The sequence below is a fragment of the Pelophylax lessonae genome, assembly GCF_965119305.1.
Source record: "Pelophylax lessonae genome assembly, chromosome: 13".
Taxonomy (NCBI): Eukaryota; Metazoa; Chordata; class Amphibia; order Anura; family Ranidae; genus Pelophylax; species Pelophylax lessonae.
In genome coordinates, this window is record NC_138780.1 from 124,432,250 (window position 1) to 124,458,752 (window position 26,503).

General features: G+C 46.2%; 1 protein-coding gene across 1 annotated transcript in view; it reads left to right on the forward strand.

The window, feature by feature from the left end:
- LOC309569489 (protein farnesyltransferase subunit beta-like) overlaps nt 1–26,503 on the forward strand; it is a 65,068-nt gene that overhangs the window by 25,273 nt on the left and 13,292 nt on the right. Inside the window, exons 3-8 of the mRNA XM_082275340.1 lie at nt 17,303–17,375; nt 20,641–20,732; nt 22,144–22,290; nt 22,946–23,029; nt 23,488–23,574; nt 23,679–23,808. Coding sequence (XP_082131466.1) covers nt 17,303–17,375; nt 20,641–20,732; nt 22,144–22,290; nt 22,946–23,029; nt 23,488–23,574; nt 23,679–23,808 — 613 coding nt within the window. The remainder of the gene's footprint in view (nt 1–17,302; nt 17,376–20,640; nt 20,733–22,143; nt 22,291–22,945; nt 23,030–23,487; nt 23,575–23,678; nt 23,809–26,503) is intronic.

Consider the following 26,503-nt stretch of genomic DNA (forward strand, 5'->3'; position numbering starts at 1 on the left):
ATCAGTACAGTTGTCGTTAGAAAATACAATTAAAATGCACTACAACACATCACTTCCGAATTTTATTCTGTCGTACAGGATTTTTTGTAACTTTAGTAAACTCATTTTCTATATAGAGACTAGCATGCAAAAAAAAAAAAAAAACAGATGATCATTCGTCTGAGAGCATCATTGTGGGGCATAAGGCTGCATTCATTGTGGTTTTTTTCTTTTTTCTTTTTTTTTATTGAGATCAATCATATTTAAAATGACTCTGCAGCTGAAGGGGGGAGCTGGGGTTGCTGACAGGAGAGGTGGGGAAGAGGGGGCTGGGGTTGCTGCCGGGAGAGGGGGGGGGGAGACATGGGAGCTGGGGTTGCTGCTAGGATAGGGGGAAGGGAATGGGGGACCTGGAGTTGCTGCTGGGATAGTGGGAGGGGAATGGGGGAGCTGGGGTTGCTGCCTGGAGAGGGTGGAGGGGAACAGGGGAGCTGGGGTTGCTGCTGGGAGGAGGGGGGGAGAGCTGGGGTTGCTGCCGGAAGGGGGAACTGGGGTTGCTGACGGGAGAGGGGGGGGAGCTGGGATTGCTACCAGGAGTGGGAAGAGAATGTGGGAACTTGGGTTGCTGCAGGGAGTTGCAGGGAGAATGGGGGAGCTGGGGTTGCTGTTGGAAAGGAGGGGGGGAAGCTGGGGTTAGCTGCTGGGAAGGAGGGGGGGGAGAATGGGGTTCCTGCTGGGAAGGGGAGGAAAATGGGGGAGCTGGGGTTGCTGCTGGGAATGGGAGGAGAATGGGGGAGCTGGGGTTACTGCTGGGAAGGGGAGGAGAATGGGGGAGCTGGGGTTACTGCTGGGAAGGAGGGGAGGAGAATGGGGGAGCTGGGGTTGCTGCTGGGGAGGGGAGGGTGGGGTTGCTGCTTGGGAAGGGGGGGGGGAGCTGGGGTTAGCTGCTGGGAAGGAGGGGGGGAATGGGTTTACTTCTGGGAAGGGGAGGAGAATGGGTTTACTTCTGGGAAGGGGAGGAGAATGGGGGAGCTGGGGTTAGCTGCTGGGAAGGAGGGGGGAGCTGGGGTTAGCTGCTGGGAAGGAGGGGGGAGCTGGGGTTAGCTACTGGGAAGGAGGGGGGGGGAATGGGGTTACTGCTGAGAATGGGGGAGCTGGGGTTACTGCTGAGAATGGGGGAGCTGGGGTTACTGCTGGGAAGGGGAGAACGGGGGAGCTGGGGTTACTGCTGGGAAGGAGGGGAGGAGAATGGGGGAGCTGGGGTTGCTGCTGGGAAGGAGGGGAGGGTGGGGGAGCTGGGGTTGCTGCTGGGAAGGGGGGGGAAGCTGGGGTTAGCTGCTGGGAAGGAGGGGGGGATGGGTTTGCTTCTGGGAAGGGGAGGAGAACGGGGGAGCTGGGGTTGCTGCTGAGAAGGAGGGGAGAGTGGAGGAGCTGGGAATGCTGCTGGAGGGGGGGGGGGGCTGGGGTAAGCTGCTGGGAAGGAGAGGGGAGAATGGGGTTGCTGCTGGGAAGGGGAGGAGAATGGGGGAGCTGGGGTTAGCTGCTGGGAAGGAGGGGGGGGGAGAATGGGGGAGCTGGGGTTGCTGCTGGGAAGGAGGGGAGGGTGGGGGAGCTGGGGTTAGCTGCTGGGAAGGAGGGGGGGGATGGGTTTGCTTCTGGGAAGGGGAGGAGAACGGGGGAGCTGGGGTTGCTGCTGAGAAGGAGGGGAGAGCGGAGGAGCTGGGAATGCTGCTGGAGGGGGGGGGGGCTGGGGTAAGCTGCTGGGAAGGAGAGGGGAGAATGGGGTTGCTGCTGGGAAGAGGAGGAGAATGGGGGAGCTGGGGTTAGCTGCTGGGAAGGAGGGGGGGGGGAATGGGGTTGCTGCTGGGAAGGGGAGGAGAATGTGGGAGCTGAGGTTGCTGCTGGGAAGAAGGGGGGAGAGAGTAGGGGAGCTGGGGTTGCTGCTGGGAAGGAGGAGGGGGAATGGGGGAGCTGGGGTTGCTGCTGGGAAGGAGGGGGGAGGGGAGAGTGGAGGAGCTGGGGTTAGCTGCTGAGAAGGGGGGGAGCTTGGGTTGCTGCTGGGGGAGGGGGGGGTGGGCTTGCTGCTGGGAAGGGGGGCAAAATGGGGGGGGGGGGGGGAGTCCATTTCCAGCGTGGAAAGAATATGTAAATACCTGATTGAGCATAGCCTGGTCACCGGTTCACTGTAAATGTAGTCTTTTTTTTTTTTTTTTTTTCTTCGAGAAATCTGAAACTGCTACTTTATGAATTCTAGTTATATGGCTGTCATGCTCAATACGTTGAGCCACTAACCTATAACAACTATGCAGTTACAGCTTGTCTGCACCAGCCAGCACACGTTATGCTGTGTTGTTATGCAGCGTTCTTGCAATGCATCTCACTGCTTCCTTTACATTTTTATTTCACTCCCTGCACTGCAGCACGTTGTCACACAATGTGGTGATATGCGTTTCCCTGCCTAAAAATGCAGACGCGCCATGTTATTACGCAGTGTACACCCCCATAAATAGTGTGAACAGGGCACATGGGGGGGAATAATTTTTTTTATGCGTACTTGTGATGTTTAGCAGGCCTAAAGCACCTGGTGTGAATGAGTGCTTAAATCTCTGAACTTCACTTTGCTTTTGCTGACATGCATACTTGTTTCTGGTCCAAGGGTCTTGTTAACAGTGGGGTAACCAACATTTTCATAAGATCGGCACACACAGTTACCATGTTTTATGTTTAAAGTATTTGTAAAGGCTGAAGGTTTTTTATCCTCATGCATTCAATGCATGAGGGTAAAAAACCTTCTGTATGCGGCAGCCCTCCCCCCCATTCTTTACCTTTAGCCTTCTCCGATCCAGCAATGTTCATGATGGCCTCGGCTGTATGGGGAGCTTCCCTCCTAATTGGCTGAGCCAATGAGGAGAGAGCGTGGCTCTGTGTCTTATAGACGTATGGAGCAGTGGCTTGGGAGTGAGCACACAGCTGTGCCCCCAGAGCAAGTGCCTTTCTCTGGGGGCACACTGCCTGAGGGGGATCCGAAAAAAAGAGTAGGAGCTGCTCTGTGCAAAACCACTGCACAGAGCAGGTAAGTATAACATAACATGTTTGTTAGAAAAAAAAAAAAAGAAGTTTCAGAACATGCAGGTCAAAACCGCATTCGTATGCAATATACAGTACAGCAGAACAGGCAAGAAAATGCAGAAGTACAGTAGTATGACGCATATTCAATAATTCTGAATATTTATTTTATTTCAGGTACTCGTATAGCGCTGTCAATTTATACAGTGCTTTTATATATACATTGTACATTATCACATTAGAATCAAGAGAATGATATTCAAGGTTCTACACATAAAGAATCCACAGTTTTATCTAATGTGCAGTAGCCCAACAATGTAAGAATTAGGAGTCTAAATGAGGAGGTGATCCCCCCCCCCCCCCCCCTTATAAATTTATTCTGAGTAGTGTGTGCATAATAGGGCAGTAGTCCCATTGACTGATGAGGTAGAAGAAGCATTAATAGACGTGGGAGGTAGGAGGAGAGGGGGGGGGAAAAAAAGAGGAAGGAAAAAGAGGGACGCAAGCATTGACATCCCAGAAGTAGCCAACACTGAAGCCCCATCTGATATGAAGGATGTGATAGTAAGAGGAGTAGTGAAAATGAGACCATACCGTCCATGTGAGTCGATATGAACTCCGTTCTGTCTTCCTTCTAAGCGATCGTGTGTTCCAAATGGTCAGTTCTGTCCATTTTGCAAGGCCATTCAGCCAAATGATTTTTGGTTTGGTTTGTTGCCAATGTCTGGCTATTACAGATTGAGCGGCAGTGAGGAAACGCCTCATCAAGGACTTTTCTTTTTTTTATTTGTTTCTAGGAACCTGGCAGCATAGACAGCACAGTAATTTGGGGCAAGTTGAGGGAGTCGATCGCCTACAAGCTGGTCATATAGTTGCAGTATATTGTCCCAAAATGGGGTGATCTTCCGGCAAGTGCCCTAAATGTGGGTCATTGTGCCTGTGGCCTGCAAACATCGCCAGCAGGTATTGGGGTTAGAAGGATCCATTTTATGTGAGATTGAGGGGTAGCAGTACTGTGACAGACCTAGCCAGGATAGGGGCTTTTGAAGAGGACTGGAAGCAAGTCTCTTACCCACTGACTATGGGTTTCCCAGTGTTGAGCAGTCATTGCTGGTAATGTGTCATCTAGCCCCTTACCATGGATCCCAGAGTCTGTGTGTTTTTGGGGAGACATGAACTTAATTTAGGAACAAGACCACTCCAGGGATCCCCCAGGCATACACCTCCCAAAGTGTAGTGTTCCCTTAAATGCCAGGGCCCATAGTCGGTAGGTAAGAGGATTGCTCCCAATCCTCTCCAAAAAGCCCCTGTCAGGGCTAGGTCTGACACCGGTACCATCTAGAGCAGTGGTTCTCAACTTTGGTCCACGGGACCCACTAACAGGCCAGGTTTGCAAGATGATCACAGGTGATCTCATTTGCTGCTCAGTGATTGCAGTATTCTAGTCTGCATCTCCCCAAGGTAATACTTAAAATCTGGCCTGTTAGTGGGTCCTGAGGACCGGTGTAACGTGAGAAAACCATACCTCGTGAGGGGCGTGGCCTGGCGCAGCATGTGAGAGGACGTGTGTGAGAGGGGCTCCGCCGGACCGATATCCTTCACCGCTAATCCTGCAGCCCTTCGGGCACGATAATCCTTCCTTCACCTCCCGCACACCCGCGGCACCGACCTCCGCATGTCTCCGCCGAAGAAAGGCTCTGAAGCTGCGGCAAAACTGGCTGCATTCCGGAGGCTGGAGAAGGAGGCCCCGATCCAAGATGGCGCCGGCCCGTCGCTCGTGGTGGAGGAGCCTGAGAGCCCTGCTACATCCAAGGTTTTGGAAGCGATTGCTACTTGCCAGACCATGCTGACTACTAAAATCGAGGAGGTGAAGGTAGATATATCTTTGATGCGTCAGGATATGCAGAAGCTGAGGGACAGAGTTGGTGAGGCTGAACACAGAATTAGTGAGGTGGAAGACTCCCTCCCCCCATTGCAAAGCTCCTCAGACAGGCTGCAGCAACAAGTACACCTTATCCTCCAAAAGCAAGATGACATGGAGAATAGGCTGCGCCGCTGTAACCTGCGGTTCATTGGCCTCCCGGAGGGCTCTGAAGGTGCTGACCCCTCATCATATTTGGAACAATTGCTCACTCAGACTTATGGCAGAGAATCCTTTTCACCCACTTTTGTTGTGGAACGTGCACATCGCCTCTCAGGGCGCCCCCCCCCTCAGGGTGCACCCCCCCGCACGTTCATCGCTAAATTCCTGAACTATCGGGACCGAGATGCCATATTGCGCCTGGCCAGGGTTAAGGGGAACATTCCATTTGGAAATCACAAAATAGCGATTTTCCCCGACTTCTCTGCTGAGGTCCAGAGGCGCCGCAAGAGCTTTTTGGAGGTCAAACGCAGACTGCGTATCAAGAATATCAAATACTCCATGTTGTATCCGGCCCGTCTTAGAGTGGAGGGCGAGGACCGAGCCCACTTCTTTGAGGATCCGGAAGCCGCCATCTCCTGGCTAGAAGGACTGGAAGCTAGAGCCTGACCACCTTGCCCTGGCGACTTCATGATACTTTCTCCCTGATGGCCTATACCTTAAGCTGCTGCAAGGGTGGAGGAGGGGTTTTGTAGATCCTGTGGAACTCAAGACTTTGCATCCCCCTTCCCCCCCCCCTCCCCCCTCATTTTCCTGCACTATTGCTCCTGTGTTTGACCGGCGGAGCGCCCTAGCTCCACAGATGGAACTGATTTCTCTGTTCTCTTCCTATGGACTTCCACCTGCCCATAGGCTTTGCTACCCAGCGATACACCTGTTGGTTTTCGCCCCCTACACCCGCTAAGGCGTGTGTTTGTGCCCAACTCCCCTGTTGCCCCCTGCGACTTCTGCTGGACCTGGGCCCCCGGGCCCCCTTGTTTATTCTATTTGTATTTTGCTGTATTTTTGCTGCATACCTTGGGGGTCCCTGGCCTCCTGATCTTGCTCTTTCCCAGTCGCATGTGGGCCTGTTCTGGTTGAGGCACTTGTTTGGGAACATGCCCGCACAAGTTGGGGTTGGTGCAGGGCAGGGAGGGGGGATTGGGGTGTTACCATTGTTTATGGTTTATATTTGGTACAATCTCTATACTGTTTCTGTTTTATGCACATTGACCTCAAGTAATAATTATTTGCTCCTTTGCTGCCGTTTATCGCCGCTGGTGTGTGACCGTGGACTTGTTGGTTCCGCGGCCTTACTGCCTGAGATCCTGGGAGCCTCCGCTCCGCGCTCTGTACTACCCCTGCCATGGCCGCATTGAAATTGTTGACGTGGAATGTCAGGGGTATGCGTGATAAGATTAAACGAACGGCTGTCTTTAATGTCCTACGCCGTGTACGGGCTGATATTATAGTTCTGGTGGAGACACATTTGGAGGGCCGTGTACAACAGTCCCTCAAACGTCCCTGGGTTGGTTGGGTGCAGCACTCTGCTTATAGCTCACACTCCAGGGGTGTGGCGCTACTGGTGGCCAAATCGGTACATTTCCAGCTCCTAGGATCTCAGGTCGACCCAATGGGTAGATATGTTTTTCTCAAAACGTCAGTCTATGGGGAATTGATGCTACTGATGGCTTTCTATGTGCCCCCCCCTTACTCTGCTGTGATTATTATGGAGGGACTGGCGTTTATGGCACAGAGCCCAGGGGCCCCGGTGATCTGGCTGGGTGACTTTAACAATGTGATGGACTCGGGTCTGGATAGGTCCGGTGGCGCCTCCCAGGTGCCGCCGGGGTCGTCCCCGACCAGGTTCTCCCGATTGTTGGAGAGCTTTGGTTTGGCCGACTCTTGGCGCAGCAAATACCCCGCGCAGCGCGCGTACTCCTGTTTTTCGGCTGCACACCACTCTATGTCACGCATTGACCTGATATTGCTGTCTCGAACCCTGCTCCCCAGGTTACTGACGGCAGGCTTCGCCCCACGGACTCTGTCTGATCACTGCCCTTATTGGATACTGTTGTCCTTGCCCTGCAATAGACCTCCCCCGGCCTGGCGCCTGAATCCCGCCTGGCTCCCCTTGGTGTCGGATGGGAACGACATTGAGGGGACCTGGACACAATTCTTTTCTGACAATGAGGGCACTGCCTCCCCGGCTGCGGTGTGGGAGGCGTTTAAACTGTTCGCCAGATCCACTATGATTTCCAAAATCAAGGCTGTTAGAGCGCGGGCTGCCGAGGAGATCTCCAGGGCAACGACAAATCTAATTGAAGCTGAACAGGCCTTTATGGGGGACCCGACTCCGGCACGTGAATCTCAGTATAAATTGACCTCTAAAGTCCTTTCCCAACTTGACTACGAGAGGGCGAAATCTAAGATGTTTTTTCAGAAGCAGAATCTGTTTGCACATGGTGAGCGGGCGGGGAAACTCCTCGCATACTTAGTTCATTGTGAGGATAGGCCCCCGGTAGTTATTACTTTGAAGGATGACCTGGGTAATGAGATCGCTGATCCTGCTGCGGTGACACAGTGTTTCCGCTCATTTTTTAGTACTCTTTACACCTCTAGGGCTCCCGCTGACTGCACTGACATGCACGACTTTTTGGACTCTGTTGACTTTCCCACTTTGACACCCGACCAGTTGGCGACCCTCGAGGCACCCATCTCTGTGGAAGAGATTGCAGCAGCCGTGTCCAAGTTCCCTAGGTCTAAGGCCCCCGGCCTGGACGGCCTCCCGATTGAATTTTTCTCCCAATATTCGGAACTCCTTTCTCCTAAATTATTGGCTTTGTTTCAATCTCTATTCAAAGATGCAACCCTACCCCCTTCTATGCGGGAGGCGCTAATTGTGCTCATTCCCAAGCCGGGCAAGGATGTACACGCCCCAGAGTCTTACCGTCCCATCTCTTTGCTCCCAGTAGACACTAAAATCCTTGCGAAAATTTTATCCCTCCGCCTTAACAAGGTGATCCTTTCACTCATACACTCGGACCAGGCCGGGTTCATGCCTGGGAGGAACACCTCATTTAACCTTCGCCGGTTATTTATGAATCTCCAGGCACGGCACGACGGAATGGGTGGCAGGGTGGTGGTCTCATTGGACACGGCTAAAGCATTTGACTCGGTAGAGTGGCCGTTTCTGTGGACCTGTCTGGACCGGTACGGCTTTGGACCTAATTTTATTAAGTGGGTCAAACTTCTATATAGCGCCCCGGTAGCTAGGGTCCTGGCAAATGGCTGGCAGTCGACCGCCTTCCCTTTATCCCGTGGCACTCGACAGGGGTGCCCCCTCTCCCCCCTGCTGTATGCCCTGGCCGCGGAACCTCTGGCGATGGCCATTAGAGCACATCCCGGGATTCGAGGTCTACGTAAGGGACCGTTGGAGGAGAAGATCAGCATGTATGCAGATGACACTTTGTTATATTTGGAAGACTCTCGGGAATCCCTACTCACGGCCCTTTCTTTAATTGAACGGTATGGACGATTCTCCGGTTTTCAGATAAACTGGGATAAGTCACAAATTCTCCCGCTTGACGAGAGCCCACAGGCAATCACCCCCGCAAGCCCAGCCCTACAATGTGTATCCCGCATTAAATACTTAGGGATTCAAGTGACAGCTAACTCAGCAGATTATGTCCCGGATAACGTTCAACCCCTGTTCCCTCTGCTTAAGGCTAAAATTCAAGTATGGTCCAAATTACCTCTGGGAGTGATGGGTAGAGTCAATTTAATTAAAATGATTCTCCTTCCCAAAATACTTTATGTTGTATGGCACTCTCCTATTTACCTGCCACTCAAGCTGTTTAAGCAGATGGAATCACTCCTCAAGACCTTTGTTTGGGGTGCTAACCGGCACAAGATCTCCTGGCGCAAACTCAAGAATCCTACAAACCTAGGGGGATTGGCCCTGCCGGATTTTAATCTGTACTATCTGGCAGCTCAGTTGTCCCAGTTCTTTCACATAGATAAAACGGATAGAGAACGTTTTTTGACCCTGCTCTGCCCTGGGTGGGCTCATCCCCTCGGGGACCCCCTCCTAGTTATCCTTAGGGGTGTCAGGGGCTCGCCGGAGCCCTTGTGCCCCAGATCTCTTCTATACCACTATTGTCGGATCTGGGAGGTGGTAGCGTCCAGGCTTCGGTGCCCTCCATTTCACACATTCACCCCTCTGTGGCATAACAGCGCATTACGCGAGTTCCTTTCCATCCCTGACCTGTCGATATGGAGCGGGAGGGGTATTCTTCTCCTTAGCCATATCTCCACGACCACTGGTCTGCGGTCTTACGAGGCCTTGCAGGACCAGTTTGCGATCCAGGGCCCCATGCACTACAGATACTTACAGCTCTCCCATGCCTATAGATCTCAATTCCCTGATGGCCCTCCTGAGCTAGAATCGGTTACCACCCTTGAGATTGTTAAAAGTACAGCACCCAGTCACCTTATTTCCATGTTCTACTCTGAACTTCACACACCTTCCTCGACCACCTTGGCTTTTGCACTTAAGACCCGCTGGGAGCGCAGTGTGGGGGCCATGGAGGATGAGGAATGGGAGGATGCCCTGGAGACGTGCCGCAGAGTGTCGCCAAAACTGTCGGATCGCCTAACTCAGACCTTTATAATACACCAGGCTTATCTCACCCCACTTAGACTGTCCAAATATCACCCTGACTTGGTCCCTTCTTGTCCTATGTGTGGAGACCCTGACGCCTCCTTCTTTCATCTCTTGTGGAGCTGTCCCCAATTACAGACTTTATGGCAACAAGTAGTCACATTCCTCCATGACAAGATGGGGTCTCCTCTGCAACTCTCCCCTAAGGAGTGTCTCCTGGGGGTTTACCCAGATGGAGAAATGCCCAAATCCACTGTCATATTTCTTCAGGAAACTTTGTTTATAGTACGTAAACTGATAGCCAGGAGGTGGATGAGACCTACTCCTCCTACTCTAGGTTTGTGGATTAAGGAGGTTAATAGTGTCATCCCATTTCATAAACTTTTATATAAACATAGGGGGTGCCCTCAGAAGTTCAACAAGATTTGGGACAAATGGGTGCAGTGCCCTGATACGGCTCGGTAATGCAGTGGGTAACTATTCTATGTTGACCGCCCCTGGTAAATCAATATTTTCTGTTCGAGGGTTGGATCGACGGAGAGCCACTGACTACTGTTTTGTTTTTTACTATGTCTGTTCTGTCTCTCGGTGCTGATCATTTTGTATATTTGTATTTTTGTACCCCAATGTGTTATGAACCTGATTGCAGTTTCAATGCACGGTTTATTTTTGTATTGTACCAAAATTTCAATAAACCTCACTGTTTTGAAAAAAAAAAAACCATACCTCGTGAAAATTACATACTCACGTCACTTCCTGTCAGAAACATCTGAGCAGCGAAGCAGTGCGCATGCTCGGAGGGTATGGAATGTTCACAGTAGTGTGTTGTAACGTTACACCGCATCAGCTGTTGCAGCGGTTACATTAACCGGTTGCCGACTGCGCACAGTATATTTACTGCGGAAGTCAGCCCCGGCCAGGCAGAGTGACGTAGGTCTACGTCGCTCGCCTGTCACTGGGTTTTGAGCCAATAGCGGGCGAGCACGCGGCCGTCCGCCTCGGCTCGTTCACGGAGGAGTGCGGATGTGTGACCGGCGGACCCGATGTCCGCCGGTCACACTACGATCGTCGGTAGAGCAGGAGAAAGGCGGAGCGGCTTATGTAAACAAGCCGCCTGTCATTCTCCCTGTGTAAAAATGGAGATCAGACGGTTCTACTATGTAGAACCGTTGATCTCTGTTTTTACACCAATAGCAATGTCCCACTACAGTTAGAATCACGCCCCTAGGACACACTTAACCCCTCCCTGTCCAATACAGTTAACCCCTTCCCTGCCAGTGTCATTTTTGCAAAATTTACGCTATTTTTTTTGTTTATAGCGCATGATCAAAAAATCGCACAGGTGATCAAATACCACCAAAAGAAAGCTCTGTTTGTGGGAAAAAAAAGGACGTGAAATTCGTTTAGGTACAGCGTCGCACGACCGCGCAATTGTCCGTTAAAGTCACGCAGTAAAAAATCGCAAAAAAAACCCTGGTCAGGAAGGGGGTAAAATCTTCCGGGGCTTAAGTGGTTAAAACAGCTCGGCTGCAACATGAAATCATCTCCACTCCTACCCCTGTCACTTCCCTGATCTCGGCTACTAAATGTAAAAGCGGCGGCGGGTCTATGAAATCAAAATCACGGCGATGTCGGCTCCGTGATCCGCTTTTACATTTAGTAGCCAAGATCAGGGAAGTGACAGGGGTAGGAGCGGAGATGACTCATGTTGCAGCGGAGATGTTTTAATGTGGTGATGCGGTGTAATGTTATTACACACTACCGTGAACATTCCATACCCTCCGAGCATGCGCACTAGTAAGCTCCTCAGCTGTTCACTGACGTAGGTGCTGACATGGGTGCACCGGAAGTGACGAGGGTATGGAATTTTTATGGGTATGGTTTTTTTCATGGAACACCGGGTTTGAGAACCACTGATCTAGAGTCTAGATAGACAACATTTGGTAAATACTTTCTTGAGCATGAGATGACACAGACAATGTGTAGGTAAACGCCAGTATCTTGTCCTCATCCATAACATCTGACGGGAGATCTAGTTCCCAGTGAGGGGGGCTGCTGCTAGGATAAAAAACCTTCTGCCTTTACAATCCCTTGTAAGGACTGTAGTGTAGATGACCATAAAAGTAGTGAACTCCAAACCTTGTCTACAGCAATGTACCTGTCCTGAAGCATCAATGAGAATAGTAACTTTCTCCTAGGGCCCCTAGGACACCTGTATGTGTTTGTGTTTATATACAGCATCTCACAAAAGTGAGTACACCTCACATTTTTGTAAATACTTTATTATATTTTTCATGTGACAACACTGAAGAGATGACACTTTGCTACAATGTAAAGTAGTGAGTGTACAGCTTGTATAACCGTGTAAATTTGCTGTCTCCTCAAAATAACTGAACACACAGCCATTGTCTAAACAGCTGGCAACAAAATTGAGTACACCCCTAAGTGAAAATGTCCAATTTGGGCTCAATTAGCAATTTTTCCCTCCCCAGTGTCATGTGTCTCGTTAGTGTTACAAGGTCTCAGGTGTGAATGGGGAGCAGGTGTGTTAAATTTGGTGTCATCGCTCTCTCTCTCATACTGGTCACCGGAAGTTCAACATGGCACTTCATGGCAAAGAACTCTCTGAGAATCTGAAAAAAAGAATTGTTGCTCTACATAAAGATGGCCTAGGCTATAAAAAGATTAGCAAGAAACTGAACTGCAGCATGGCGGCCTAGACCATACAGTGGTTTAACAGGACAGGGTCCACTCAGAACAGGCCTTGCCATAGTCGACTGAAGAAGTTGAGAGTACATGCTCCGCGTCCTATCCAGATGTTTTCTTTGAGAAATAGACGTATAAGTGCTGCCAGCATTGCTGCAGAGGTTGAAGGGGTGGGGGGTCAGCCTGTCAGTACTCAGACCATACGCCGCACACTGCATCAAATTGGTCTCCCAGAAGGAAGCCTCTTCAAAAGATGATGCACAAGAAAGCCTGCAAACAGTTTGATGAAGACAAGCAGACTAAGGACATGGATTACTGGAACCATGTCCTGTGGTCTGATGAGACCAAGATAACTTATTTGGTTCAGATGGTGTCAAGCGTGTGTGGGGGCAACCAGGTGAGGAGTGCAAAGACAAGTGTTTCTTGCCTACAATCAAGCATGGTGGTGGAAGTGTCATCGTCTGGGACTGCGTGAGTGCTGCCGGCACTGGGGAGCTACAGTTCATTAAAGGAACGATGAATCCAACATGTACTGTGACATACTGAAGCATAGCATGATCCCTCTCCTTTCGGAGACTGGGCCACAGGGCATAATTCCAACATAACGACCCCAAACACACCTCCAAGATGACCACTGCCTTGCTAAAGAAGCTGAGGGTAAAGGTGATGGACTGGCCAAGCATGTCTCCAGTTGTAAACCCTACTGAGCATCTGTGGGGCATCCTCAAACAGAAGGTGGAGGAGCACAAGGTCTCTAACATCCACCAGCTCCATGATGTCATCATGGAGGAGTGGAAGGGGACTCCAGTGGCAACCTGTGTAGCTCTGGTGAACTCCATTCCAAAGAGGGTTAGGGCAATGCTAGAAAATACAGGTTGCCACACAAAATATTGACACTTTGGGCCCACTTTGGCAATTTTCAGTTAGGGGTGTACTCAGTTTTGTTGCCAGCAGTTTCGACATTAATGGCTGTGTGCTGAGTAATTTTGAGGGGACAGCAAATTTACACTGTTATACAAGCTGTACACTCACTACTTTACATTGTAGCAAAGTGTCATTTCTTCAGTGTTGTTACATGAAAATATATAATAAAATATTTACAAAAATGTGAGGGGTGTACTAACTTTTGTGAGATACTGTGTATGTGTGTATATATATATATATATATATATATATATATATATATATATATATATATATATATATATATATATATTACACATTTTTATATATTTTTTTATATAATATATATATATATGTATGTATGTGTGTGCATGTGTTCTTTACCAGAGAAACTGGAGTAGGGTGTCATTGGTGCACATTGCTGCAATGACCGCTCCTGTCATCAGATAATATGACGGAAGTCCCGCGGTCGGTAGCTGAGTCACACAGGTATGATGTACCAATCCTCATGTTAATAAATGTTCTTTGTGAATTGTAATGCTCCCTGTGCAGTGTTACAGATGATATGACCAAGGTTTTAGTTGTAGCGGCAGTAATGATTGATTTCAGACTTCTCTTCACGCTGCTTTCTCTGTCGCTGTAGAGTTTGTTTGACAAATTTTCCCCACGTAAGTCTGCTTTGAAATGCCTTGTAACAAAATGTACACAGCTAGGCTTAATGTGAAATTGGCAGAGAACGTACTGTGCATTTAAAGCTGAAATCGAGATATGCTGTATATATAAAATGTAGTTGGATATTCATTTAAAAATCATTAAATGTATTTTTAAATACCATTTGTAATAAGTACCTGCATCTATTTTGTTTTCCGCTTCCAGTAATCCTCTATACAGCAGCACTTAGACTAGGAGAGGGAGGGGCAGTCGTGTTTTCTGCATGCACACAGGAAACCTCGCTTACAGAGAGAGATGCTTTACTGCAAATGAGAGGTGAAGTTACCACCTGTCTGTGCTGTCTGGCAGGGCTATCTTAAGGCCTCCATCACACAGGTGATTACTCATATACACCAGATTCCAGCAGCAAGAGTTAGTGGGGTCTTTTGGCTGGGATGACAGATGTATGCAAATGGCAGCAGCTGCCAAAGTAATGACAGGTTGACATCAGTCGTCGCTGTTCACAAGTATGTGCACCCCAAGCTGTTACTTGTAGTCAGAGCCTGGATGCAGCCAGTTGTGTCCAGGTTCAGATGTCCATCCCTAAATGCAGGTGACCACTTGGTGTTGTGGATACATGTGAACGATGGAAGCTGCTGTCAGCCTGTCATTGCTCTGTACAGGCTGAGCGGTCACTGCTATTCATATACACCGATCGTTCTTGTGTTTAAAATCTGGTGTATACGTATAATCACCCTTGTGATGGAGGCCTTAATCTCAGGACAGACTTTAACAAAATGACAGCTTTTTTTGACAGATAAATATTCTAATTATATGTTTAGCCCTTTTCCTGGAGTTAAGTGACTGTAATTTCCCCCAAAAATCCAGAGAATGGATGCAATAGATGACTGTGAATAATGAACCTCTCCTGTGGACCACAAGTCAGAATTCCAGGCAGAGTCTTCAGCATTCTCCACTTCTGTGAGTGTTCTAGTCCTGCATCCCCCCAGCACATGTCTTGGTTCCTCCCACTGGCTCCTTTGCCAGTAATATAGGGGTCGGCTGGAGGGACCATTGAGCGCAGCGGGGAATCAGACATCTGACATACCCAGGAGTATGTTGGATGTAAGAGGAAAGGCTGGATTGACTTTCTGGGTGGCTTTCCCACAGCTCATGGGAATCTGGTACCAGCGCAAATCTCTCAGAATGGATGGAGTATTTGTGAGAATCAACTTTAATCTTTGTGATAGGTTCAATGCTGGGACTACCTGATGGCTCTGGCCAGGGAAAGCACAGTTTTTGCTCGGGTAGAGAGCAGTGGAGACATCCGGACCGCAGATATGTCATTAAAGAGAAATTGTCACCTCCCCAAAGCACATACAATGTTTATTGGGCCCTTTGTGATTGCAATAAAGCTTTAGTGAGTGCTTTACCCTCTTCCCTTTCGCCATAATGCATATATGCAGCAGTAGGAAAAAGTGGGCCTTAATGCCCAGCTGTTGCGGTGGTCTGAGGTTCTTTGCTAAGAGGGACCTCCAAGCACACTGAGATGTCTCCTAAAGCTCTTGCTTCGTTTGTGATGAAGAACCATCAGGACGGGCTCCTAATCATGTGACTGCAATCACAGCGGTCACATGATCAGAGGCCAGTCTGAAATCAATCATTACTGCCACTACAACAAAAACCTTGGTCATATCATCTGTTACACTGCACAGGGAGCATTACAATTCACAAAGAACATTTATTAACATGAGGATTGGTACATCATACCTGTGTGACTCAGCTACCGACCGCGGGACTTCCGTCATATTATCTGATGACAGGAGCGGTCAGCTTGTATCTTTATTGCAGCAATGTGCACCAATAACACCCTACTCCAGTTTCTCTGGTGAAGAACACAGATTTTTAGCAGGACTGCGACGTTGCTGCGGACAGATCGGACACCTGACAATTTTGGGGGGGACCAGTGATATTACTACAGTAATCAGTGTCAAAAATATGCACTGTTACTGTACTGACAGACTGTCCACTGTACCTGTACGTCACGTCACAAAATCGATCGTGGGGGCACGCGCGCACCCCCATTCGACAGCAAGGAAGCTGATCTGCGGGGACAGCGGCTGCGATTTCCGCCGATCACGCGCGATCGCTCCCCATGGAGACAGAATGGCAGTCTGCTGTTGTAAACACAGCAGACCATTGCTCTGTCAGCAATTAACACAGGGCTCCTGTGTTCCTCCTATTTAGTGTTGATAGTGCCCATCCCCCCCCCCCCCCGCAGTTAGAAAACACCACCTAGGCATTCACTTAACCCTTTGATCGCCCCTGGTGTTAACTCCTTCCCTGCCAGTGTCAGTACAGTAACTGCATATTTTTGGCACTGATTACTGTAGTAATATCACTGGTCCCCCCCCCCCCCCCCCCCAAAATTGTCAGGTGTCCGATCTGTCCGCGGCAATGTCGCAGTCCCGCTAAAAATCTCTGATCGCTACCATTACTAGTAAAAAAAAAAAAGAAAAAAAATAACAATGACCTAAATCTTCCCCCTAGTTTGTAGACACGATAACATTTGTGCAAACCAATCAAAATACACTTATTGGGATTTTTTTTACCAAAAGTATGTAGCAGAATACAAATTGGCCTACAATTATGAAAACATTTGATTATATATATATATAATATAATTTTTTTTTGTTTTTTTTTTTATTATTGGGAATGTTTTTATATAGCAGAAAGGGAAAAATATATATTTTTTTTCCAGAATTGTCACTTTTTTTTTTTTTTTTTGTTTATAGCGCAAAAAAATAAAAATCGCAGAGGTGATCAAATACCACCAAAAGAAAGCTCTATTTGTGGGAAAAAAGGACATAAATTTTATTTGGGTACAGCGTCGCACCACCGCTCAATTGTCAGTTAAAATAACGCAGTGCCGTATCGCAAAAAATGGCCTGGTCATTAAGGGGGAAATCTTCCAGTCCAGAAGTGGTTAAGTAATTTTCTAGCCTAAAATGCATGTTTTAGTATGTGTGGTAAAGATGGAAAATTTGCTCCTGATATTGTTTGGTAATAATGGTGTGCAGACCTTTTGTTAACGCAAAGTAAAATAACCAGAGGAGTAAGATTTTTCAGAAGTTCAGCAATGATACATTTATCATAGTACTAAATAATACCTTCATGGCTCAGTTTATATGCATTCACCATGTGATTGCCATTGAGTGCTGTAGTAGGAGTATATGATCACTTATATATATATGTCACTTTTTTTATTTTGCAAGGGATTTTGCAATACAGCAGCCTATTGGTTATTTTTACTCCTATTTCATTCATTATTTTTCGTTGTTGCAGCTTTGGGGGAGGTGCAGAGTGGGGATTCATTATAATACATTATTCATAACAGTTTAACTTTAAGCTGAAGTACATTGTGTTTCTTCCAGGCTTGTATTGGAGAGAGAGCTCCATGCTCACTACCTACGGAAAGGCTTACAGCACCTCTCCGACTCCTATGAGGTAATCGACTATTTTACATATAAAGTGGTGGGGTTGTAAAATCTCCGCTCTATAGTGGATGTGACTGCGTCCATTGTCAGACACCTGTCCCTACTTATCACTTGCTGGGCTGCTACTTGCAAATGACAGCTGCTGTCAGTCTGTCCATACCTTGTACACGCTGAGTGGCCGTCCCTATTTGCATGCACTTGTCATTCCAGGTGCTTCAGGTGTCATTCTTGGCACTAGAATCCGGTGTATGCTGTAACAGCTTTGTGAAGGATGCCTTAAAGTAGAATTCCAGTATTATTATAACTCAAAACTGCTCCTACCCCCCTTCTAATACCTATACTAACTACTCTGGGGAAGAATGGACTGTATACTTGCCTATTCTAAAGCCTCGTACACACCACTAGTCTGACAGCTCAGGTTCAAGCCGCTGTACTAACAATCCAATGTTATTACAGCTATCTCCCCTGCTATGCTATTGTGTTCTTACAGCGCGTCCCCCCACCAAAGCAAGCCATTGGGCGAGGGCGTTGATCGGGAGCCATTCAGCAGACCTTTTTTGGTCATGAGCCTTAAACAGAAGCTGGCCGAATGTCAGCTGGTTTCTAATGAAATGGCCGACATTCAGCCTGTGTCTACTAGGCTTTAGGCTCTCCGGTCCTGTCACATGTTCTCCCCTGTGTCAGTGTCGGCTACAGGGGAGAGAAGAGAACGCTCTGACAACGACTGGAATACCTGAGCAGTGATGTCGCTCATAAGCTTACTATGGGACATCTGTTGGCTGTCCCTCCTCTCCCCTGTATCAGCCAGCTTTGGCTACAGGGGAGAGAAGAGAACATTCTGACAACGACTGGAATACCTGAGCAGTGATGTCGCTCATAAGCTTACTATGGGACATCTGTTGGCTGTCCCTCCTCTCCCCTGTATCAGCCAGCTTTGGCTACAGGGGAGAGAAGAGAACATTCTGACAACGACTGGAATACCTGAGCAGTGATGTCACTCATAAGCTTACTATGGGACATCTGTTGGCTGTCCCTCCTCTCCCCTGTATCAGCCAGCTTCGGCTACAGGGGAGAGAAGAGAACGCTCTGACAACGACTGGAATACCTGAGCAGTGATGTCGCTCATAAGCTTACTATGGGCCATCTGTTGGCTGTCCCTCCTCTCCCCTGAAGCAGCTGCTGGCTGACACAGGGGAGCTGGAGTATGTGACCAGACCAGAAGAGCTTTAAAATGGGTAAGTATGCAGATCATTCTTCCACCAGGTGGTTGGTACCCTAGGCCCGTCTGCACAGGGTTTTCCATGCATGCGCTAAAGCAGGGCTCGACAATCCCCGGGCGCCAGGTCGCATTTGCGACTAGAATTAGCGACCTGGCGCCTGGGGGTGCCCTGCAGAAGGTGTCCTGTCATTTTTGCCCGGACTTCCGCGCACAGAGTGCACGGACTTCCGGGCCGTCCGAAAATTGAGGCCCCGGCTTTTCGGCCTACTTGAGATGACAGGCTTCCAATGGGGAACTGGCGCCCTCTTGTGGAGGCCGGGAGTAATGACTGTTGTAATGACTGTTTCCACTGCCTTTTTGTTCTCAATTCATTCATTACCATCTCCCTGTCCAGTTAGTTACCTTTGACAGGGAGTGTGGTTATTATTATTTAATTTATTTTTTAAATGTAAAAAAAAAAAAAAATGAATAATATTTTTTTCTTTTTTTTTTTTAATTATTAAAAAAAAATTCTTTTTTTTCCAATTATTAAAAAAAAAAAAGATAGAGATATATATATATATATATATATATATATATATATATATATATATATATATATATAGAGATATATATATATATATATATATATATATATATATATATATATATATATATATATATAGAGAGAGATATATATATATATATATATATCCTTTTTTTTTCCTCATCGCCATGCCACAGCCGAAGGCCCCTTTCACACGGGCTGTCTGATCAGGTCCGCCTGTCAGTTTTTCAGGCAGACCTGATCGGACCCTTGATTCTCCTCTATGGAGCAGTAATCTGCCGCCATCTGATCCTGTCCACCAAAAGCAGACGGATGGTGGTTCTATTTTCTATCCATCCCGTGGATCGGATCAGATGGCATCGGATGGAAAGAGACAGACAGTCTGTTTTCATCCAATTGTGCTATAGAGGAGAGTGGGGTTCTAGTCGTATTTATGTGTAAATTTAGTATCCGTTTTATTAAATAAAGCTTGGTTGTTAGTTTAAAAAAAAAAAAAACTGGCTCCTAACTTTTTTAGCTGGCTCCTAGATTTCAGGAAAATTTGTCAAGCCCTGCGCTAAAGACAGGGAAGGTTTTAGACTTCCCTGTTGCCTGTCTTTGCGTGGGAAACCTCTCTCAGGAACTGAGCCCTGTGGCATATCTGCGCACACAGGGGGTGGGGAGAACCTGTCACTTAGGTGAGGAAAGGGGAACTGCTGCTTCACAGCACGAATAATAATAATAATTAAAAAAAAAAAATGTCCATTGGTATAAGAGAGAGGGGTGAGGAGGCAGGGCAACTCAAGATGTGATCTAGGGTGAAGGTCCACTTTAAGGTTACGGCTTCATATTGGGATCTCCTGAATTTGTCAAATTAGTTTTCCATGTGATTGAAAAATCACCATTTCAGAGTCTCTGGTCAATCACTGAGTGCTGGACTATACATTTAGGGTCTGTGTACACTAGGCACCTAAAAAAAAAATGGCATAAAAAAGCAGCATAGAAAGCGCGGTTAATGGCTCATGTTGCACGTGGGTTTATGTGCATTGGTGTTTATACGCACTTTTCCCTCTGCTCATTTTTTACTATAATCAATTTACACTTCAAAAAACACCAAATGCACTCCAACGCCGCGTTTATGTGCGTCAATCATTTTTTTTTTTTGCTTGAAACTCATTTTAAAAACACACCAGTGATGGGTTTTTTCTTTTCCAGCTTCACTTCCAAATTGCCTGTAAATGCCAAAATGTGCATGGACACACATGCTAACGTAAAGAGTTGCTATTGCAGGCTGAAAGGAAAAAAAAAGAAACCGCTGAACGCTTGTGTAAGCAGCATTTTTTATGCCCAGTGTGCATGAGGCCTTAGCCATTTTCATGCATTTGTAAGGTTGTATTTTCACATGTAAATCTATTTGCTTAGTAAAATCCATTGCTCTGCTTTGTTCCATGAAGATACTCCAGGTAAAAATTTAAAGCTGCATTAAAGAAGCACTTCTGAATTTTTTGTGTAACGTTTTCTCCATCCTAGTGCCTGGATGCCAGCCGCCCCTGGCTATGCTATTGGATTGTACATAGTTTAATGATATTGGATGAGCCAATCCCTGAATCTGTGGCATCAAGGTAAGCCGTATTAAAATAAGTCAGCTATAAATGAACTGTATCCTGCATAGCCATTTATATTAGTAGTCTAGTTCTCCTAGTGCAGTAGCCAGGAATTTATACATTTGATATTCCGGTTTCTTAGAACACTGTGGAGCATGCTCCTTCTGATTCTATTTTTCTTCATACAAAACAGTAAAGTGAAGCCATTTTTTTTTTTTGGATTGAGATGAAGGGTTACAACCACTAGGATGTTATGGCTAGGGATGCACCGAAATGAACATTTTGGGCCGAAACCGAAAATGCAGGATGCCCTTGGCCGAAAACCGAAAATGACTTTTCCCCCCAAATTTTAAATTGGATAGAAGACGGGCATACACCAATAACAGGCAGCGATGTACACCTGGCGCTGCCACCCTGTCACAGTATATGTACTGTGACGGGTTGGCAAGTGGTTCATTTAATTACCAATGGTATTAGTATTATGCAGCATGAGGGGGTTAATGTATTGTCACTGCTGGTCACTGCTGCATTAGTGACCAACCAGTGACAGTTAATTAACCCCTTTGTGCTGCATTAGTGCAACCAGTGTCAGTGCTAATTAACACTGGTTGCACTGATACTGGTTGCACTAATGCAGCACAAAGGGGTTAATTTACTGTCACTGGTTGGTCACTAATGCAGCAGTGACAATACATTAACCCCATCATGCTGCATATTACTTATACCAACGGTAAGCTCGCCTGAACTCCCCCGCCCCCCCAGCGTCCCTCTCCTACTCACTCGGCTCCTCCGTAGTCCTGACTCCTTCATTCAAAAGACGCGCCTCTGGCCGGCGGCCCACCTCCCGGTGATGTCACTACTACTACGATCTGTGCATGAATGAAGTGACACACCGGGACACCGGGTGAGCAGCCGCTAATAACTGTAACTATGTGAGCTTCACTTCCCTGTCAGAGGAGATACATGCCTGACAGGGAAGTGAAGGCTCACATAGTTATAGTTATTAGCATTAGACCATCATTGCAGTTTGACACCTGGCTTTTGGTATAGATTTGCCCTCTAGTTTGCTCCCCTGGGATGCTGACCGGTCCAGATTTGCTGTCACTGCTCTCTCTGCTGCTGCAATCTTCCTTGTCACCCCTTCTAGACCAATGAATTCTTCCTTTGGTCTTTGGATATGCCGGAGTTAATTATCCAGGCTCCATTTTTGGCATCTTAGAAGTGCCCAGATTGGATAGAGCGTGTACACTGCACAGGGTATGGCCTGCCGCCAGTTTATGCCAAATTTGATGGGGAAAAAAGGGAAATATATTTACTTGCGATTTTTCAGACCACCTGTGTACAGCAGTGAAAATAAATGACTTACAATGGATGCAGGATCATTTGTCCTTATTTCTTTATTTTTCTTTTTTTCTTTTTTTTCTTTAAGTGTTTGCCAGTTTCTAGGTCGATGTCAGGATCCCAATGGGGGCTTTGGTGGTGGACCTGCCCAGCAACCTCACCTAGCTCCTACCTATGCAGCAGTGAATGCTCTATGCACCATTGGAACAGAAGAAGCCTATAATGTCATTAACAGGTATGTGCATCATTTATGTGGATGAGTGAAGCCTGCTATCTTACAATAATCGGCAATCGCTACTGCACACACTTTGTGGCTGTGCAGGCAGCAGTGAATATCTGCAGCCACCAGCAACTTGTCATAGTGAATGGGATCGTCAGCAGCACCTAGCTGCCACGGCTGGAATATTTGGGGATCGCCCCTTCCTCTTCCAACATGACTGAGCACCATTGCACAAAGCAAGGTCCAAAAAGACATGGATGAGTGAGTTTGGGATGGAGGAACTTGACTGGCCTGCACAGAGTCCTGACCTCATCCTGATAGATCACCTTTAGGGTTGGGGCCTGACCATTGGAGCACAGCCAGAAAACTAACCATGCTAGGTTGGATGTGATTCTTTGCCTATCTTGGTCAGTTTGAAATGGGAAAGCAGAGGAATTGGCAGGAACAACAGAGATTTCACATAATGGAAACAATTCAAAGAGAACATGATACAACAGGCACATATCAGGAATATGGAATGTTGGGGTAACAAATTATTTAATTTGGCCTTTAAAGTATCCTGTATGGATGCTGATCCATCTTTTAAACTGACTATGTTGGCTGTCTCTGGGCAGAATATTGTAAATTTCATCATTTGTGTGTTCCCTGCCAATAATGATTTATTTTACAGGGAAAAACTGCTAGAATTCCTCTGGTCCCTGAAGCAACATGATGGATCTTTCAACATGCATGTGGGTGGAGAAGTGGATGTAAGGTCAGCTATTCCGTTTTTAATTTTTTGTTTTTTTGGGGGGATAAAAAATATTTATTCAAGGTTTGGATACAGCAGTCTGATTAAAATGAAATCGGCATTAGACTGTTTTACGAGCTGTAAGCTATAGGTAGGCGCTGGTGGGCATAATCATTGTTCTAGGTCTGTTGGAGACTACAGCTCGCCATCACCTGCATTGATTTTGAGTCATCCTACTGCATTTTTGTAAAATGATAGAACCTAAACCATGAAATTCCTTGTTTTATCCCAGCTGACAATACTTGAAAAAATAATAAAGGAGTTGGGGGGGGGGGGGGGGAGTTATGTAGGTAGGTATAGAATAAGCAGATTGTGTCCACAACCTAAATATTTTTTCAATATGTAATAAGTGTTATGGGTAATTTTTTGCATGGGAGGTTAGTACTTGATGACTATCAGTTACATTTCTTGTTATATTACAGAAGTGCCTATTGTGCTGCCTCTGTGGCATCACTGACAAACATTATGACACCCAGGCTATTTGATGGTACGGCTGAATGGATAGCCAGGTATGAAAATGTCACTTTCAGTTACAAAAACTTTTTAAAATGTGCTGATGTTTTAGGATATCTTCATACGATGTATTGTTTTTTTCACTGGGGCACTGTTATAGGTGCCAGTTTTGGGAAGGTGGCATCGGTGGGGTGCCAGGCATGGAAGCACATGGAGGATATACGTTTTGTGGCTTGGCAGCCTTGGTCATAATGAAGAGAGTTCACCTTTTAGACTTAAAGAGCTTGTTGGTAAGTCTCTATTTTTTTTTTTTTTTTTTTTAATTGTTCATTTTAATTTTTTTAATCTTTTTTCCCCCCCCATTTTTTGCACTTTTTTATCTGAAAATGTGTTTAACCCTAGCACGTTATATTTTCTGGAAGTAAAGGTCAATGAAATCCAAAATATGGTAATTACCATTTTTTACGTCAAAAGGATATTAGTGCAACAGTTTATCAATTCTGGATTTTCATTAAAAATGGATTCAAACTAATCCACAGTGCCTAGAAAAAGTATTCATACCCCTTGACATTTTCGACATTTTGTCATGTACAACCAAAAATGTAAATGTATTTCATTAGAATTTTATGTGCTAGAAAATGATAAATGGTTTTATGTGAAAAGTGTGGCGTGCATTTGTATTCAGCCCCTCTGAGTCTATACTTTGTAGAACCACCTTTCGCTGCAATTACAGCTGCAAGTCTTTTGGGGATGTCTCTACCAGCTTTGCACATCTAGAGAGTGACAGTCTTCCTTGCAAAATAGCTCAAGCTCTGTCAGATTGGATGGAGAGCGTCTGAACAGCAAATTTCAAGTCTTGCCACAGGTTATCAATTGGATTTAAGTCTGGACTTTGACTAGGCCATTCTAACACATGAATATTTTCTGATCTAAATCATTCTATTGTAGCTCTGGCTGTATGTTTAGGGTGGTTGCCCTGTTAAAAGGTGAACCTCCGCCCCAGTCTTGAGTCTTTTGCAGACTCTTAACAGGTTTTCTTCTAAGATTGCCCTGTATTTGGCTCCATACATCTTCCCATCAACTCTGACCATCTTCCCAGTCCCTGCTGAAGAAAAGCATCCCCGCAATATGACGTGGCCACCACCATGTTTCACGGTGGGGATGGTATGTTCAGGGTGATGTGCAGTGTTAGTATTCCGCCACAAATAGCATTTTGCTTTTAGGCCAAAAAGTTCAATTTTGGTCTCATCTGACCAGAGCACCTTCTTCTACATGTTTGCTGAGCCCCCCCTACATGGCTTCTTGCAAACTGCAAGTGGGACTTATGGCTTTTTTTCCACAATGGCTTTCTTCTTGCCACTCTTCCATAAAGGCCAGATTTGTGGAGTGCACGACTAATAGTTTTCCTGTGGTCAAATTCTCCCACCTGAGCTGTGGATCTCTGCTGCTCCTCCAGAGTTACCATGGGCCTCTTGGCTGCTTCTCTGATGAATGCTCTCCTTGCCCGGCCTGTCAGTTTAGGTGGATGGCCATGTCTTGGTTGGTTTGCAGTTGTGCCATACTCTTTCCATTGTCGTATGATGGATTGAGCAGATGTTCAAAGCTTGGGATATTTTTTATGACCTAACCCTGCTTTAAACTTTTCAACAACTTTATCCCTGATGATCCCTTCATGATTCTGTTTGTTCACTAAGGTTCTCTAACAAACCTCTGAGGGTTTCACGGAACAGCTGTATTTATACTGAGATTAGATTACACACAGGTGGACTCTATTTACTAATTAGGTGACTTCTGAAGGCAATTGTTTGCACTAGATTTTAGTTAGGGGTATCAGAGTAAAGGGGGCTGAATAAAAATGCACGCCACACTTATCAGATATTTGTAAAAAAAAAATATATATATATAGAAAACCATTTAATCATTTTCCTTGCATTTCACAATTATGTGGCACTTTGTGTTGCTCTATCACATAAAATCCCAATAAAATACATTTAAGGCTGTAGCATGACAAAATGTGGAAAATTTCAAGGGGCATGAATACTTTTTCAAGGCACTGTAATGCACATGAACACAAGAATATCTCCAAATGTTCTGTACAGTATAATAGATGAGACCAGTCGAGTAAATAGTTTAAAAAAAATTCTTTCTTCTTTTCTTTATTTTCATTTCACCTAGCATTGCTATCACACGGGGGCTGATAACTGACTTGATCTGCACACAAAGTGTACAGTAAGGGCAGCATATAGGACAAACACACCTAAGGTTGCCAGTCACACATGGCTATCTTTATTATTCTGATCGATCTTTCTTGATTTGTCACAAAAAATCAGCCCTAAAATATTTTTTTTACATGTTTTGTTTCCCTGTCATTGCAGAAGTGTAGGGCTGTAACACACTAAAACTGTAATAAACAGGTGCATCTAAAAAAAAATAAAAAAAAAATTTGAATATCTTTAAAAAGTAAATCTATTTCAGTAATTCAATTCAAAAAGTGAAATTCCTATATTTTATACAGATTTGTTAGATTTATTACACACAGAGTGATATATTTCAAGCATTTCTTTCTTTTACTTTTGATGATTATGGCTTACAACTAGTGAAAACCCAAAATTCAGTATCTCAGAAAATTAGAATATTACATAAGACCAATAAAATAAAATCTTGCAAACGGCAAATCATTTTTAATGGAGAAATGCTGGCTTAAAAGTCCATAGGCAGAGGCATGTACCGGGAAATTATAGGCCGGTCAGCCTGACGTCAATAGTATGTAAACTTCTGGAAGGGATGATAAGGGACTATATCCAAGAGAGATATATGCTAAAGAGAACCACATCATCAGCAGTAATCAGCACGGGTTTACAAATGGGCGTTCCTGTCAAACCAATCTGTTAACATTCTACAAGGAGGTGAGCTGTGAGCTAGATAGGGGGGAGACCTGTGGATGTGGTGTACTTAGATTTTGCTAAGGCGTTTGATACAGTTCCC